Source organism: Oncorhynchus gorbuscha, linkage group LG04, assembly GCF_021184085.1.
Source record: "Oncorhynchus gorbuscha isolate QuinsamMale2020 ecotype Even-year linkage group LG04, OgorEven_v1.0, whole genome shotgun sequence".
Taxonomy (NCBI): Eukaryota; Metazoa; Chordata; class Actinopteri; order Salmoniformes; family Salmonidae; genus Oncorhynchus; species Oncorhynchus gorbuscha.
This window is the reverse complement of record NC_060176.1, coordinates 67,072,120-67,087,198: the sequence shown is the minus strand read 5'-3', so window position 1 is coordinate 67,087,198 and position 15,079 is coordinate 67,072,120. Positions and strand designations below refer to the sequence as shown.

General features: G+C 44.1%; 1 protein-coding gene across 1 annotated transcript; it reads left to right on the top strand.

Annotated features, from left to right (window-relative positions):
- The first annotated feature begins 2,283 nt into the window (after nt 1-2,283).
- LOC124033390 (trichoplein, keratin filament binding) lies at nt 2,284-9,753 on the top strand. The gene is made up of 13 exons (XM_046345415.1): nt 2,284-2,409; nt 2,635-2,840; nt 3,120-3,330; nt 3,455-3,511; nt 3,769-3,837; nt 4,174-4,347; nt 4,823-4,935; nt 5,065-5,131; nt 5,227-5,399; nt 5,504-5,585; nt 5,707-5,892; nt 6,010-6,153; nt 9,456-9,753. The coding sequence occupies exons 2-13, from the start codon at nt 2,641-2,643 to the stop codon at nt 9,486-9,488; spliced, it is 1,509 nt and encodes a 502-aa protein (XP_046201371.1). The 5' UTR covers nt 2,284-2,409; nt 2,635-2,640; the 3' UTR covers nt 9,489-9,753.
- Nucleotides 9,754-15,079: the final 5,326 nt, after the last annotated feature.

Here is a 15,079-nt window from a genome sequence, read left to right as displayed (position 1 = left end):
TGTAATGTTTATGTCCAATGGCCGATGAGCACCGATACATTTGATCTATATTGTTTCTTCATTATTTCTCTTCATATGAAGAGATTAAAAAAGGATTTGCCAGTAGATTGTTGACTTGATTCATGATGATGACTGCTAGTTAAGATATTGAAAGTATGATGTCCAAACATAGCTACTGTAGATATAACGTGATTTGACATCATTTTATGTGTGGCTTATGACCTTCAGCCTTCTTGGATGGGCACTTCTGATGTAACTCTATGGCAGCATCCAAGGGGCTAGAATGTTCTAATTCTACCCTTAGACTTGGTGGTTACGTAGTGTCCCCATGAGTGACAGAACTGAGCCAATCATGGCGCAAAGCTCCATATCCTCTGCTGGCTTGCACCACCACCACAGAAAGCACTGAGCTAGGCCGAAACACCTGCATTTTGGAGCTCCCTTCCTCAAGAAAACAAAGAGACCATGTTTGTACGCAGCTTTTTTACCTCAACGATATATATACACACAATTTTACGTTGTTTGCAAACTGATGTGACACGTATTAAAAAACATATTGTATTTTAATTTTATGTTTTGCAAAAAATGTGGGGCTCAAAACAGGTTAACTAGTGTCAGTGGTTGGCAAAATACAATACACCCAGCTGGTCTAAAGCAAAAAAGGTGGAATTAAAAACATGGACCTGGGTTCTTGACATCCAGACAGTTGATGTTATGAAAGAGCGGCAAAATCTGGGATCCCTACAAATCAGCTGGGTTAGACAATCTGGACCCTCTCTTTGTAAAATTATCCCACCGAATTTCACCACATTCTTATCGGCAGACTCAATAGTCTTAACTTCTCAAATGACTGCCTCACCTGGTTCACCAACTACTTCTCAGATAGAGTTCAGTGTGTCAAATCGGAGGGCTTGTTGTCCGGACCTCTGGCAGTCTCTATGGGGGTGCCACAGGGTTCAATTCTCGGGCCGACTCTTTTCTCTGTATATATCAATGATGTCGCTCTTGCTGCTGGTGATTCTTTGATCCACCTCTACGCAGACGACACCATTCTGTATACATCGGTCCCTTCTTTGGTCACTGTGCTAACAAACCTCCAAACGAGCTTAAACACCATACAACACTCCTTCCGTGGTCTCAAACTGCTTTTAAATGCTAGTAAAACTAAGTGCATGCTCTTCAACCAATTGCTGCCCGCACCCTCCCGCATCACTACTCTGGACGGTTCTGACCTAGAATATGTGGACAACTACAAATATCTAGGTGTCTGGTTAGACTGTAAACTCTCCTTCCAGACTCACATTAAGCATCTCTAATCCAAAATTAAATCTAGAATGGGCTTCCTATTTCGCAACAAAGCATCCTTCACTCATGCTGCCAAACAAACCCTCGTAAAACTGACTATCCTACCGATCCTTGACTTCGGCGATGTCATTTATAAATTATTCCACAACAGTCTACTCAGCAAATTGGATGTAGTCTGTCACAGTGCCATCCGTTTTGTCACCAAAACCCCATATACTACCCACCACTGTGACCTGTATGCTCTCGTTGGCTGGCCCTCACTACATATCCATCGCTAAACTCACTAGCTCCAGGTCACCTATAAGTCTTTGCTAAGTAAAAGCCCCGCCTTATCTCAGCTCACTGGTCACCATAGCAACACCCGAAGTCTGGCATGCGCTCCAGCAGGTATATTTCACTGGTCATCCCCATAGCCAACCCCGTCCTTTGGCAGCCTTTCCTTCCAGTTCTCTGCTGCCAATGACTGGAACGAATTGCAAAAATCACTGAAGCTGGAGTCTCTAACTTTAAGCATCAGCTGTCAGAGCAGCTTACCAATCACTGTACCTGGTACACAGCCAATCTGTAAATAGCACACCCAACTACCTCATCCCCATATTATTACTTACCCTCTTGCTCTTTTTCACCCCAGTATCTCTACTTGCACATCATCATCTGCTCATCTATCACTCCAGTGTTAATGCTAAATTGTAATTATTTCGCCTCTATGGCCTATTTATTGCCTACCTCCTTACTCTTCTACATTTGCACACTGTACATTGATTTTTCATTTTTTTCCCCCCTATTGTGTTATTGACTGTAGGTTTATGTGTAACTGTGTTGTTATTTTTGTTGCACTGCTTTGCTTTATCTTGGTCAGGTCGCAGTTGTAAATGAGAACTTGTTCTCAACTGACCTACCTGGTTAAATAAATGTGAGAAAAAAAATGCATTCATCATTACAATGCCCTACTCATCGAGCTGTTTGACCCTTGTGAGTGTCCGTAGTGTAACTAGGAAGGGATTTGGTTACTAAGCGAAACGGGAAGAGAGAAATCTAAGGATTTTCTCCAGCCGCAAACTAACATAACTTTGAAATTATATTTTGGAGAGGGAACGTTGACTGGTAAGCAATTTGATGCAAAAAGTACTTTTGTAAAGACAAATGTCGATTATCACTTTACGCTAGCTAACTTTTGTTAGGACTTTACTGATGGCGTCATATTTTGAATCTAGCTAGCTATGCTATCTACTGTACCTAGCAAGTAACGGCTTTGTCCATTGCTTTTGTCTAACAGAAGTAGTTGGATCCGTTTCTAAATAGATAACTGAATAGAGTTTTCCCATCTAGATCTATATGGCTCTACCAACCCTCTCTGCCCACTGGCCTAGTCGAGTTCGTTCTCTGGAAAGACAGATGGTGCGGCACTGCCGGCAGCGGGAACAGGAGGCATGTTGGCGGCAGCAATGGGAGATGAACTCGAAGTACTACAGACAACAGAACGTTGTAAGCAGTAAGCAGGCACACTGGAGTTCTCGTCAATCATACCAGGAGAGGTAGGCCTAATTCTCAAGGGCTGTATTGTCCTTCCGCTGTATTGTTTGTACTTCAGAAACTGATAATTGACTGAGATACTATGATGGGAATTAGGCTATAGCTAATTTCATGCTTAAAACATTTCCTGATTCTCCAGTCGTATCTAGTATTGATCCAACTTTTCTTGTAGTGGCAATAGTTCAACAATGATAAGAACACCATCAGTAGATCTAATGGATGATACTTGAAAACCATTATCACTAGTTAATGACTTATCTCCTTTCTCTCCCATCCATCAGTATGTCAGCATACCACAAAGAGAGACTGAAAGAGGAGAAGGTGGTGAGTCTGGAGAAGCGCAGGGAGCGTCTCAGGACCCTGCTCCAGAAGGAGCGGGACCAGCTTGATGCTGAGTTACGGGATGTTGTCCCTGACAGGAGCACACTGACTAGGCAACTGATGGACAAGACCGAAGACCTCCGCTCAGGCCGAGAGGAACGAAGGAAGAAGGTATAGAGGCACCAACCTCATCTGGTATATTCCTCAAAAACAAATAAGATACACGAGCACTGAGCTGGCAGAGTGCATGACCATTGACATGTGACTTTTGTTGTTTTACTATTCCACCACACAGCTAGCAGAAGAGCTGTTGAGGGAGCACTGGAAGAAAAACAACCCTGAGTTGCAGAAGGTTAGTGGCCGACGAATTGGAGGTTTAGGATGCCATGACTAGCCTTTGACAGTTCGTCACAACAACATGTGTTTCTTATTGGACAAGTCCTTCCCGTTTCAGTCCATTTGGTGCGTAATGAACACAACACTGGTGACTAAGTGCTGTATAGTACAACTGTTGTCAAGTACACTTGATCTGGAAACCAAAGGGCTTGTGATGCAATTGTTCCATCTCTTCTGTGTATCGAATCCTGATTGAACTGTTTGTGTCTACAGGTCGAGTCAACTTTACATAAAGATCATGTGGTGAGCCAATGGCAGACACAGACCTTGGTGAAAAAACAGGTATGCGCTCAATGCTACAGCCAGTATTACCTTTGTCGCAGGGTTTAGTTCACTTCAGTTAGTGCGCTTTAACTCCGGTTTGAGTATTTAATTTCAAGATGGCCATTAGTATTTAAAGAGCATTCTTTAATCTGTGAGTATAGTATTCTTTTATGGAAATAAACACCAATTAGACTACTCTTTACTCGGGGTGAAAAATAAGACATTCCTGAAATGTGTGGATATCCACAATGCTTATTCAAAATAAGACAAATAGTGTAGACATATCTTAAACTGATTATCATCGAAAGACAATGAAGTGGTAATCCAAAGTAATCCCTGCATTGAAACCTGCAGCACGAGGATGCAGCCCAGGAGGAGAAGAGGCGCTTTGAGAACGAATACGAGACGAGTAGACGGGAGGCGCTGCAGAGGATGAAGCAGGCAGAGGAGAGAAGAAGAGGAGAGGACAGGGAGAGAGCCAAGGAGCTCCGCAAACAGATGGAAGAGCTCAAGCTCCGGGAGGAAGAGGTAAGCAAGCAGCTGTCGTTCAGTCTCTGGACAATTTAGTTCTGCAAAGGAGGAAAATGGTACTGTTAAACCATAAGAAGAAGCACCGTACATGGTGTAGTGCATTGAGTAAAGCAAGACTATGGAGACCAGTCAGATGACATATTAATAATAATTTGTCCATTTCAGAAAAATTGTCTTGCATCTCATCTCAAACTCAACAGCATCACCACATATACTGCGTAAATACATACAACAATATAAATCACAAGCAAAATACAACAAAAACAACACGTGGATACAGTCCATGGGGTAAGCAACATTTCAGATTCATGGGGGTGGCGGGCAGTCGTTTGTTTGATACTGGTGAGGACAAATTATTTCTGGTATTGGCAGCCTGTTGGTAAGACCTGGTAGTCCCGCATAAGCCTAATTTGGAATTGCACTGTAAATGCTGGTAGTGTGACTGAGCCCCTATGCTATCTCTGTTTCTCAGGCCAGGTGTCTGAAGAAGGAGCAGGAGGCCCTGCTGTCCCAGCGCTGGGAGGTGGAGAAGCTGGAGGAGGAGAGAAGGAAGGTGGAAGAGTGCCACAAGAAATCTGAAATGGGGTAAGTGACTCTCCCATTGGAAGAGTTCAGTCAAGGATGAAAACTATAAATAAACCATCTGGACTGAAAAACTGCCTCATGTCCAGTAGTTGTTGTTTTGTGGTTTGATCAAACTGTTTCCTTACTCAGGCGATTCTTGACCCGCCAGTACCGCGCCCAACTGAAGAGGAGAGCCCAGCAGGTGCAGGAGGAGCTGGTTTGTCCGCTTGTTTTTTTAATTGCTCAGCTGTATGTGAATTGACACACCCTTCACCAGTGACCACTGCTTGCAATGCCTGTGTCGTTCACCAGGAGGCGGACCGCAAGATTCTGGCAGCCCTGCTGGAGGGGGAGCAGGAGGACCAGCGCCTGGAAAGCGTTCGGCGGGAGAGGGCAGTGGCGGATGCCGCCTGGATGAAGCACGTCATTGAAGAGCAGCTCCAGCTGGAGAGGGCGAGGGAGGCAGAGTTTGATGTCCTGTACCGGTCAGTAGAACCAATACTATCATGACTCCCCTGCCAGTCTAGGTCTGACTATGGGGTGGAGATCTGCGTTTGTATTGTATAAGTTAAATTATTGGTCTTGTCAGGGAGGAGGCCCAGCGTGTTTGGGAGAAGCGGGAGGCGGAGTGGGAGAAGGAGAGGAGAGCCAGGGAGAGGCTTATGCAGGAGGTGAGTGGGCCTGAGGGGAAGGGAGGGTAGGACATGAGCAACACACCAAGGAGTGCCAAGCTTGCGTCTTTGTATCTACAGAAGACTAGAGAATCCAAGCGTCTCCTTTTCTCCCTGGAAGGTTCTGGCAGGCAGACAGCAGCAGCTGGATGTCAAGATGCAGGAGAACCGTCAGGCTCAGGAGGAGTCTCTGAGGAGGCGCGAGGAGCTGATTGAAGAGCTAGAGCTGGAGCGGCAGACCAGACGCCAAGAGAGGGAGGAGGACGAGGGTCACAGGACGGCTCGGATGCAGGAGATCAATGCACAGGTTGGCGGGGACCTTCAAACTCCAATTCTAAAAGGATGTGTTGACCTGGGTCAGTTGTTGACATGGGTTAAAGGATGAAGCTGTCTAATGTGGCTCATTGTTCTCTCTCCCCTGCAGGTGGAGCAGCGGCGTCGGGAGCACTGGGAAGAGCAGCGACAGAGGGAGCAGATGGAGGAGGTGGAGAGGGAGGCCCTGAGGCTGCAGGAGGAGGAGCTGAGGCTGGAGACTCATAGAATGGCCCAGCAGGGCTACCAGGACAAGGTACTGAACCACGGTCCTGTTCATTTGGGCACACAATATCAACATTTTTACCTGCCAGCTATACAGATAACAATTCATTTGGAAAATATACTGAACAAAAATAGAAACGCAACATGCAACAATTTCAACGATTTTACTGAGTTACAGTTCATATAAGGAAATCAGTAAATTGAAATAAATTCATTAGGGCTGAATCTATGGATTTCACATGACTGGGAATACAGATATGTAGTTGTTGGTCACAGATACAGTACCTTAAAATTATAGGGGCGTGGATCAGAAAACCAGTCTACTTGGTGTGACCACCATTTGCCTCATGCAGCGCAACACATCTTTGCATGGAGTTGATTGGGGCCTGTAGAATGTTTTCCCACTTCTCTTCAATGCCTTTGCGAAGTTGCTGGATATTGGCGGGAACTGCAACACCCTGTTGTCGTGTCTTGGCTATCATTAATATGTTATGACAATTGTTTTACCTAGTCTCCATGATGAATCAGCGATACACAAATTGGCGCAATTATTTATTTACTAACTAAATAATCACACAGAATTACATAAACACACACACACACACACACACACACACACACACACACACACACACACACACACACACACACACACACACACACACACACACACACACACACACACACACACATAGTTATTGGTTACTAACACAATGCAATGAAAGGTCCCTAGTGGACTAAACCGTTATGATGGCTTTTTACACAAAATGAAAAGGGAGGGTAATGTAAGAAAGTGGGAGAAAGGACGAAGGACTTCACTATTGTACATACAGCTGATAACTATGCTCATGGAAATACTATGCACATGGAACGGCTGGCTGCTCATTCGAAAATAATTGCAATGTACATATTTACGATTGTATGCCTTTGTTGTCTCTGTGTTGAAATTGCCTGTCCATTTTTTGAAGAGTCAGTTGACAGAGAGTCTGGTTGTCCACCAGAGATCCCCCTCCTTTGTAGTCGTAGCTTGTTCAGCAGCTCTGTTCCTTAGAATAGAGTGGTGAGAGGAAATTGTTCTTTGTTTCGTCTTCGGTCGAGTTTCCTAGACTATTTTACATACCGTAATTTCCGGACTATAAGCCGCTACTTTATTCCCACGCTTTGACGCGGCTAATTTATGGATTTTTCCCGCCGCCAAAAAACTGAGCACCGTCACATAATGTGATGTAAAATCGAGCGCGCTTAAACTTCATCATTCTGATTACAGTAGTAATTTTGTCACCCTCATCATGGCAAAGACACAGAGAAATGCATATGATGCAGCTTTCAAGTTGAAGGCGATCGATCTGGCTGTTGGAAAAGGAAAGAGAGCTGCTGCATGGGAGCTTGGCGTTAATGAGACGTTGGAAACAGCAGCGTGAGGAACTGACTCCGTGCAAAAAGACAACAAAGGCTTTCAGAGGGAAGAAAAGCAGATGGCCCAAAGTATTTGCAGCCACTCGACATCAGTGTAAATCGTGCATTTAAGGTGGCGCTCCTTGTTCAGTGGGAGTCTTGGATGACAAGTGGGGAGAAATCCTTCACTAAAACGGGCTGCATGCGAAGAGCAACTTATGGTCAAGTCTGCCAGTGGGTCCTGACAGCGTGGAGCATTGTCAAAAAATCCACTATCATCAACGGGTTTCGAAAGGCTGGACTGCTGCGTGTTGAAGGGGCAGCATGAGCTCAGCGGGGTATTTGCCTACGGATGAAAGTGACAATGAAAACGATCCAACATCGGATGAAGCAATTCTGAGGCTATTCATCTCCGACACCAAAGGAGATAACTTCAGTGGTTTCAGTGCACAGGAGAAGGAAGATAGTGACCAAGTTCATTTGTTTCAATGTACCGGTAGGCACCTGCGGCTTATAGACATGTGCGGCGTATTTATGTACAAAATACATCTTTTTTAATAATTCAGTGGGTGCGGTTTATATTCGGGTGCGCTTAATAGTCCAGCAATTCCGTTATACAGCAGCAGACTGTGAATGTGTAGTCTTTAGTTTTGTAGATTTCTTAACCATTTGTAACATGCGCTGCTGGTAGCTGGTCTATAGAGTCCAACCATTCGTGACGTCCGGTTCACACCTTCCACCTGCTTGGTCTCTTTTTTTAAATATATTTTTTATTTAACTAGGCAAGTCAGTTAAAAACAAATTCTTATTTACAATGATGGCCTAGGAACAGTGGGTTAACTGCCTTGTTCAGGGGTCTCTATTGTCTTACCATTTCAACATGTAGGCACAGCTCCATGCTCTCTGGTCTTGTAGAGATTTTCTTCTTCTCTGTTAAAAGTTTGAGTTTCTAGCCATTCCGTACCTTTCAGCTCACACTGTCGGTCTCGCTGGCCTAATATACATTTTGTCACGAGTCCTATTTAAGCACTCGGGGGTAATGTCTATGCTCACGTCGGTGTGGTGACTGAGTGGTTAAGACTTCCTATGAAAGACAATTCTCTCATTTAGAAGGCTAACATCACATTACATCTTCTCACAAATAGTTTCATATTTCTGTCAGCTATGATCCTCACCCAAAAGGGCAAGTCATGACACTGTCGTACACGTCGATCCAAACAGCTCAATTTGTGACATGTCTAGTGAGTATGCAGGCCATGGAAGAACTGGGACATTTTCAGCTTCTAGGAATTGTGTACAGATCCTTGCGACATGGGGCTGTGCATTATCATGCTGAAACATGAAGTGACGGCGGATGAATGCAATAGTGTTCGTTGTCCCTAGCTTATGCCTGCCTATATCATAACCCCACCACCACCATGGGGCATTCTTTTCACACAACGCCATACACGTGGTCTGCAGTTGAGGCCGGTTGGACGTACTGCCAAATTCTTTAAATTGACGTTGGGAGGCGGCTTACGGTAGAGAAATTATAATTAAATCTTCTGTAACAGCTCTGGTGGACATTCCTGTAGTCAGCATGACAATTGCACACTCCCTCAACTTGAGACATCTGTGGCATTGTGTTGTGACAACCACTATTTTGTGTAAATATCATGCTGTTTAATCAGCTTCTTGATATGCCACACCTATCAGATGGATGGATTATCTTGTCTAAGGAGAAATTTGTGCACAAATTGAGTCGCTTTTGTGCATATGGAAAATTTCTCGCATCTTATTTCAGCTCATGAAACATGGGACCAACACTTTACATGTTGCATTTATATTTTTGTTCAGTGTATTGCGGTTGATTTGGATTGATATCTTACCATGTTTGCTCTTAATTGCTAAAGCACTTGATTAGTTTTGTCCCACATTCATACAGTCTTCCTCTCATAGATTCGTAGCAGACCCCGATCAGCCTGGACATGACGATCCTGTGAGGCCAAAAAAGACACAGCACAATCATATGTTTTTATACACATTTGTACAAAAAGTTCATCTTAATGCGTTTAGAACTTATCAAGTATTCCAACACCATGCTCGTCAGTTGCAGAAAGTGGTTGTAGAGTTTTAAAAAAAATGGTGTGTAAGGGTTACAATCTTGGGTTTTATGTTTATATAATCTTTTTGATTTAATTGTACATTTTCCTTGTACATTTCTTCATTAAAATAAATCACTGTTCCTTTCTTTGCACATTTTTCTGCTCTCATGGATGAAGCACATCACACAAGAATATAACAAACAATTACTTGGTCATTAATAGACAGAATAACTACATTATCACAAATACAACATGAGACAGTTAATTATAAATTACTTTTATAAAAAAAAACACTGCATCTATGATAACTGCAGGACTGACACCTATTGAAAGTCCATTCAGAACAAGAGAAGCACAGAGGGACATTTCCTTGGTAACATTTCAAGTACAGTATAACACAGCTCTGAACCATCTGCTAATAATGACAACCACCCGCTGGCAGAATTGTAGAGGAGATATCTACAGGGGATATCTACAATCCTATCCAATTAGTTGCGCATTTAATAAAAACTTAGTAGCATTACGAAATGGAGCACAAAAACACACGGAAGAGGGAAAATGATTCATAAGCTGCAAATCTAGCTATGGTCACAGCACTAACACTGTTCTAGTACACAAGCAAATACAGCACCCTGTCTACCATCTTAGATGGTTCAAAAAAGATATCACTAGAATTCAATACAAACAACATATTGCTGGTGAAGAGCATCATTTGCCCCCCCTGAATAAGTGTCGATATGAAATAGGCATAGATAACTGTAGATGCATTTAAAAATGGAAGCAATAACACAGGGGAGGCACATTGGCATTGCAGGGATACGCAAATGTGCACAGATGAGATGGTTCAAGTCAGTTCCAAATCTCCCAACATTCCTTCCTACACTTGCTGGAATCATATTAAATTATACATTAGAATTCCATAGTTAGGTTACAGCAGGGATCATCAACTAGATTCAGCTGCGGGACTATTTTTTTTTTTTTGAGTAAATGTTCAGGGGGCCGGAACATAAATACGAATAATTTGTAGACTGCAAATTGACTGCAAGAAGCCCAAACAGATTGTTTTTAAGTTATTATATTAAAATCACTGGAAAAATATATATATACACAGTACCAGTCAAAAGTTGACACACGTTCTCATTCAAGGGTTTTTCTTTTACTATTTTCTACATTGTAGAATAATAGTGAAGACATCAACTATGAAATAATACATATGGAATAATTTAGTAACCGAAAGTGTTTAACAAAGCAATGATGACAGCTCTTGCACACTCTTGGCATTCTCTCAACTAGCTTCACTTGGAATGCTTTTCCAAAAGTCTTGAAGGAGTTCCCACATATGCTGAGGACATGTTGGTTGATTTTCCTTCACTCTGCGATCAAACTCATCCCAAACCATCTCAATTGGATTGAGTGAGGTCAGGGGATTGTGGAGGCCAGGTCATCTGATTCAGCATTCAATCACTCTCCTTCTTGGTCAAATAGCCCTTACACAGCCTGGAGGTGTGTTGGGTTATTGACCTGTTGAAAAACAAATTATAGTCCCACTAAGGGTAAACCAGATGGGATGGCGTATCGCTGCCGAATGCTGTGGTAGCCATGCTGGTTAAGTGTGCCTTGAATTCTAAATAAATCAGACTGCCCTTAAAGAAACTTTCAAACTCCTTGAAATTTTCCTGATTGACTGACCATGTCTTAAAGTAATAATGGACTGTCGTTTCTCTTTGCTTATTTGAGCTGTTCTTGCCATAATATGGACTTGGTCTTTTACCAAATAGGGTTATCTTCTGTATACCACCCCTACTACCTTGTCACAATACAACTGATTGGCTCAAACGCATTGAGGAAATAAATTGCACAAATGAACTTAAAGCACACCTGTTAATTGAAATGCATTCCAGGTGACCTCATGAAGCTGGTTGAGAGAATGCCAAGTGTGCACAAAGCTGTAAACAAGGCAAAGGGTGGCTACTTTGAAGAATCTCAAATATAAAATATATTTTGATTTGTTTCACACTTTTTTTGGTTACATGATCACATGTGTTATTTCATAGTTGATATCTTCACTATTATTCTACAATGTTTAAAATAGTAAAAATAAAGGAAAACCCTGTAATTAGTTGTCCAAACTTTTGACTGGTAGTGTGTGTATACTGTATATACACACACACTTTTTTCCCCCAGAGCAAAATAAATATCTAAAAACTCAGCAAAAAAATAAACGTCCTCTCACTGTCAACTGTGTTTATTTTCAGCAAACCTAACATTGGTAAATATTTGTATGAACATAACAAGATTCAACAACTGAGACAAACTGAACAAATTCCACAGAAATTGAATGTGTCCCTGAACAAAGGGGGGGGGGGTTCAAAATCAAAGTAACGGTCAGTATCCGGTGTGGCCACCAGCTGCATTAAGTACTGCACCAGATTTGCCCGTTCTTGCTGTGAGATGTTACCCCACTCGCCCACCAAGGCACCTGCAAGTTCACATTTCTGGGTGGAATGGCCCTAGCCCTCACCCTCCGATCCAAAAGGTCACAGACGTGCTCAATGGGATTGAGATCCAGGCTCTTTGCTAGCCATGGCAGAACACTGACATTCCTGTCTTGCAGGAAATCACGCGCAGTATGGCTGGTGGCATTGTCATGCTGGAGGGTCATGTCAGGATGAGCCTGCAGGAAGGGTAACACATGAGGGAGGATGTCTTCCTTGTAACACACAGCATTGAGATGACAACAAGCTCAGTCCGGTGATGCTGTGACTCTCCACCTCGACCCCACTCCAGAGTACAGGCCTCGGTGTAGCGCTTCAACGATAAACGCAAATCCGACCATCATCCCTGGTGAGACAAAACCGCGACACATCAGAGAAGAGCACTTCTTGCCAGTCCTGTCTGGTCCAGCGACGGTGGGCTTGTGGCCATAGGCGACGATGTTCCCGGTGATGTCTGGTGAGGACCTGCCTTACTACAGGCCTACAAGCCCTCAGTCCAGTCTCTCTCAGCCTATTGTGGACAGTTTGAGCACTGATGGAGGGATTGTGCGTTCCTGGTGTAACTCGGGCAGTTGTTGTTGCCATCCTGTACCTGTCCCGCAGGTGTGTTGTTCGGATGTATTGCTCCTGTGCAGGTGTTACGTGGTCTGCCACTGTGAGGACGAACAGCTGTCCGTCCTGTCTCCCTGTAGCGCTGTCTTAGGCGTCTCACAGTAAGGATATTGCAATTTATTGCCCTGGCCACATCTGCAGTCCTCATGCCTCCTTGCAGCATGCCTAAGGTACGTTCACGCAAATGAGCAGGGACCCTGGGCTCTTTTTTTGGTGTTTTTCAGAGTCAGTAGAAAGGCCTCTTTAGTGTCCTAAGTTTTCGTAACTGTGACCTTAATTGCCTACCGTCTGTAAGCTGTTAGTGTCTTAACGACCATTCCACAGGTGCATGTTCATTAATTGTTTATGGTTCATTGAACAAGCATGGGAAACAGAGTTTAAACCCTTGAAGATCTGTGAAGTTATTTGGATTTTTACAAATTATCTTTGAAAGACAGGGTCCAGAAAAAGAGATGTTTCTTTTTTTGCTGAGCTTATATACAGTACCAGTCAAAGTTTGACACAACTACTCATTATAGGGTTTTTCTGGAGTGGGGGGGAGGGGATTAAACCACCCATGGGCCAGGTGGAAATTATAGGCAATTAACAAGATGCCCCCAATAAAGGAGTGGTTCTGCAGGTGGTGACCACAGACCACTTCTAAGTTCCTATGCTTCCTGGCTGATGTTTTGGTCACTTTTGAATGCTGGTGGTGCTTTCACTCTAGTGGTAGCATGAGACGGAGTCTACACCCCACACAAGTGGCTCAGGTAGTGCAGCTCATCCAGGATGGCACATCAATGCAAGCTATGGCAAGAAGGTTTGCTGTGTCTGTCAGCGTAGTGTCCAGAGCATGGAGGCGCTACCAGGAGACAGGCCAGTACATCAGGAGACGTGGAGGAGGCCGTAGGAGGGCAACAACCCAGCAGCAGGACCGCTACCTCTGCATTTGTGCAAGGAGAAGCAGGAGGAGCCCTGCCAGAGCCCTGCAAAATGACCTCCAGCAGGCCACAAATGTGCATGTCTGCTCAAACGGTCAGAACCAGACTCCATGAGGGTGGTATGAGGGCCCGACGTCCACAGGTGGGGGTTGTGCTTACAGCCCAACACCGTGCAGGACGTTTGGCATTTGCCAGAGAACACCAAGATTGGCAAATTTGCCACTGGCGCCCTGTGCTCTTCACAGATGAAAGCAGGTTCACACTGAGCACGTGACAGACGTGACAGTCTGGAGACACCGTGGAGAACGTTCTGCTGCCTGCAACATCCTCCAGCATGACCGGTTTGGCGGTGGGTCAGTCATGGTGTGGGGTGGCATTTCTTTGGGGGGCTGCACAGCCCTCCATGTGCTCGCCAGAGGTAGCCTGACTGCCATTGGGTACCGAGATGAGATTCTCAGACCCCTTGTGAGACCATTTGCTGGTGCGGTTGGCCCTGGGTTCCTCCTAATGCAAGACAATGCTAGACCTCATGTGGCTGGAGTGTGTCAGCAGTTCCTGCAAGAGGAAGGCATTGATGCTATGGACTGGCCCGCCCGTTCCCCAGACCTGAATTCAATTGAGCACACCTGGGACATCATGTCTTGCTCCATCCACTAATGCCACGTTGCACCACAGACTGTCCAGGAGTTGGTGGGTGCTTTAGTCCAGGTCTGGGAGGAGATCCCTCAGGAGACCATCCGCCACCTCATCAGGAGCATGCCCAGGCGTTGTAGGGAGTTCATACAGGCACGTGGAGGCCACACACACTACTGAGCTTCATTTTGACTTGTTTTAAGGACATTACATCAAAGTTGGATCAGCCTGTAGTGTGGTTTTCCACTTTAATTTTGAGTGTGACTCCAAATCCAGACCTCCAAGGGTTGATAAATTTGATTTCCATTGATAGTTTGTGTGATTTTGTTGTCAACACATTCAACTGTGTAAATAAAAAAGTATGTAATAAGAATATTACATTCATTCAGATCTAGGATGTGTTATTTTAGTGTTCCCTTTATTTTTGTATAATGGGCTTCTTAAATTCACTTCCAGGCCGCAAGCTGGACTGGGGACGCCGGTTTGAGACTCCTGGTTCAGATAAGGAGCATCAAAGTGGATGACAAGCCTTAAGGAGGGTATATGCGATAGTTGGGAGTCTTTGTGGACGAGGAAGACAGATCTAGAACCACAAAAAAAAAACTATGAAGAAGTGCGGTTTAGAAACTGCACATTAGCGACGAAGGATCTCCACAATCATCTTGTCAGTATCTGGCTGTACTGTAGATTCCTGAAGTAGCTCACGACAAATCAAGTCCATAGAAATAAATCTACTAGTACAGCCTCTCCCTTGCAGTTAGTAGAGCTCTGGACACTTTCCCATAGCTCAAGTTAAGTTGTCTTTTTGTCCCAATGTT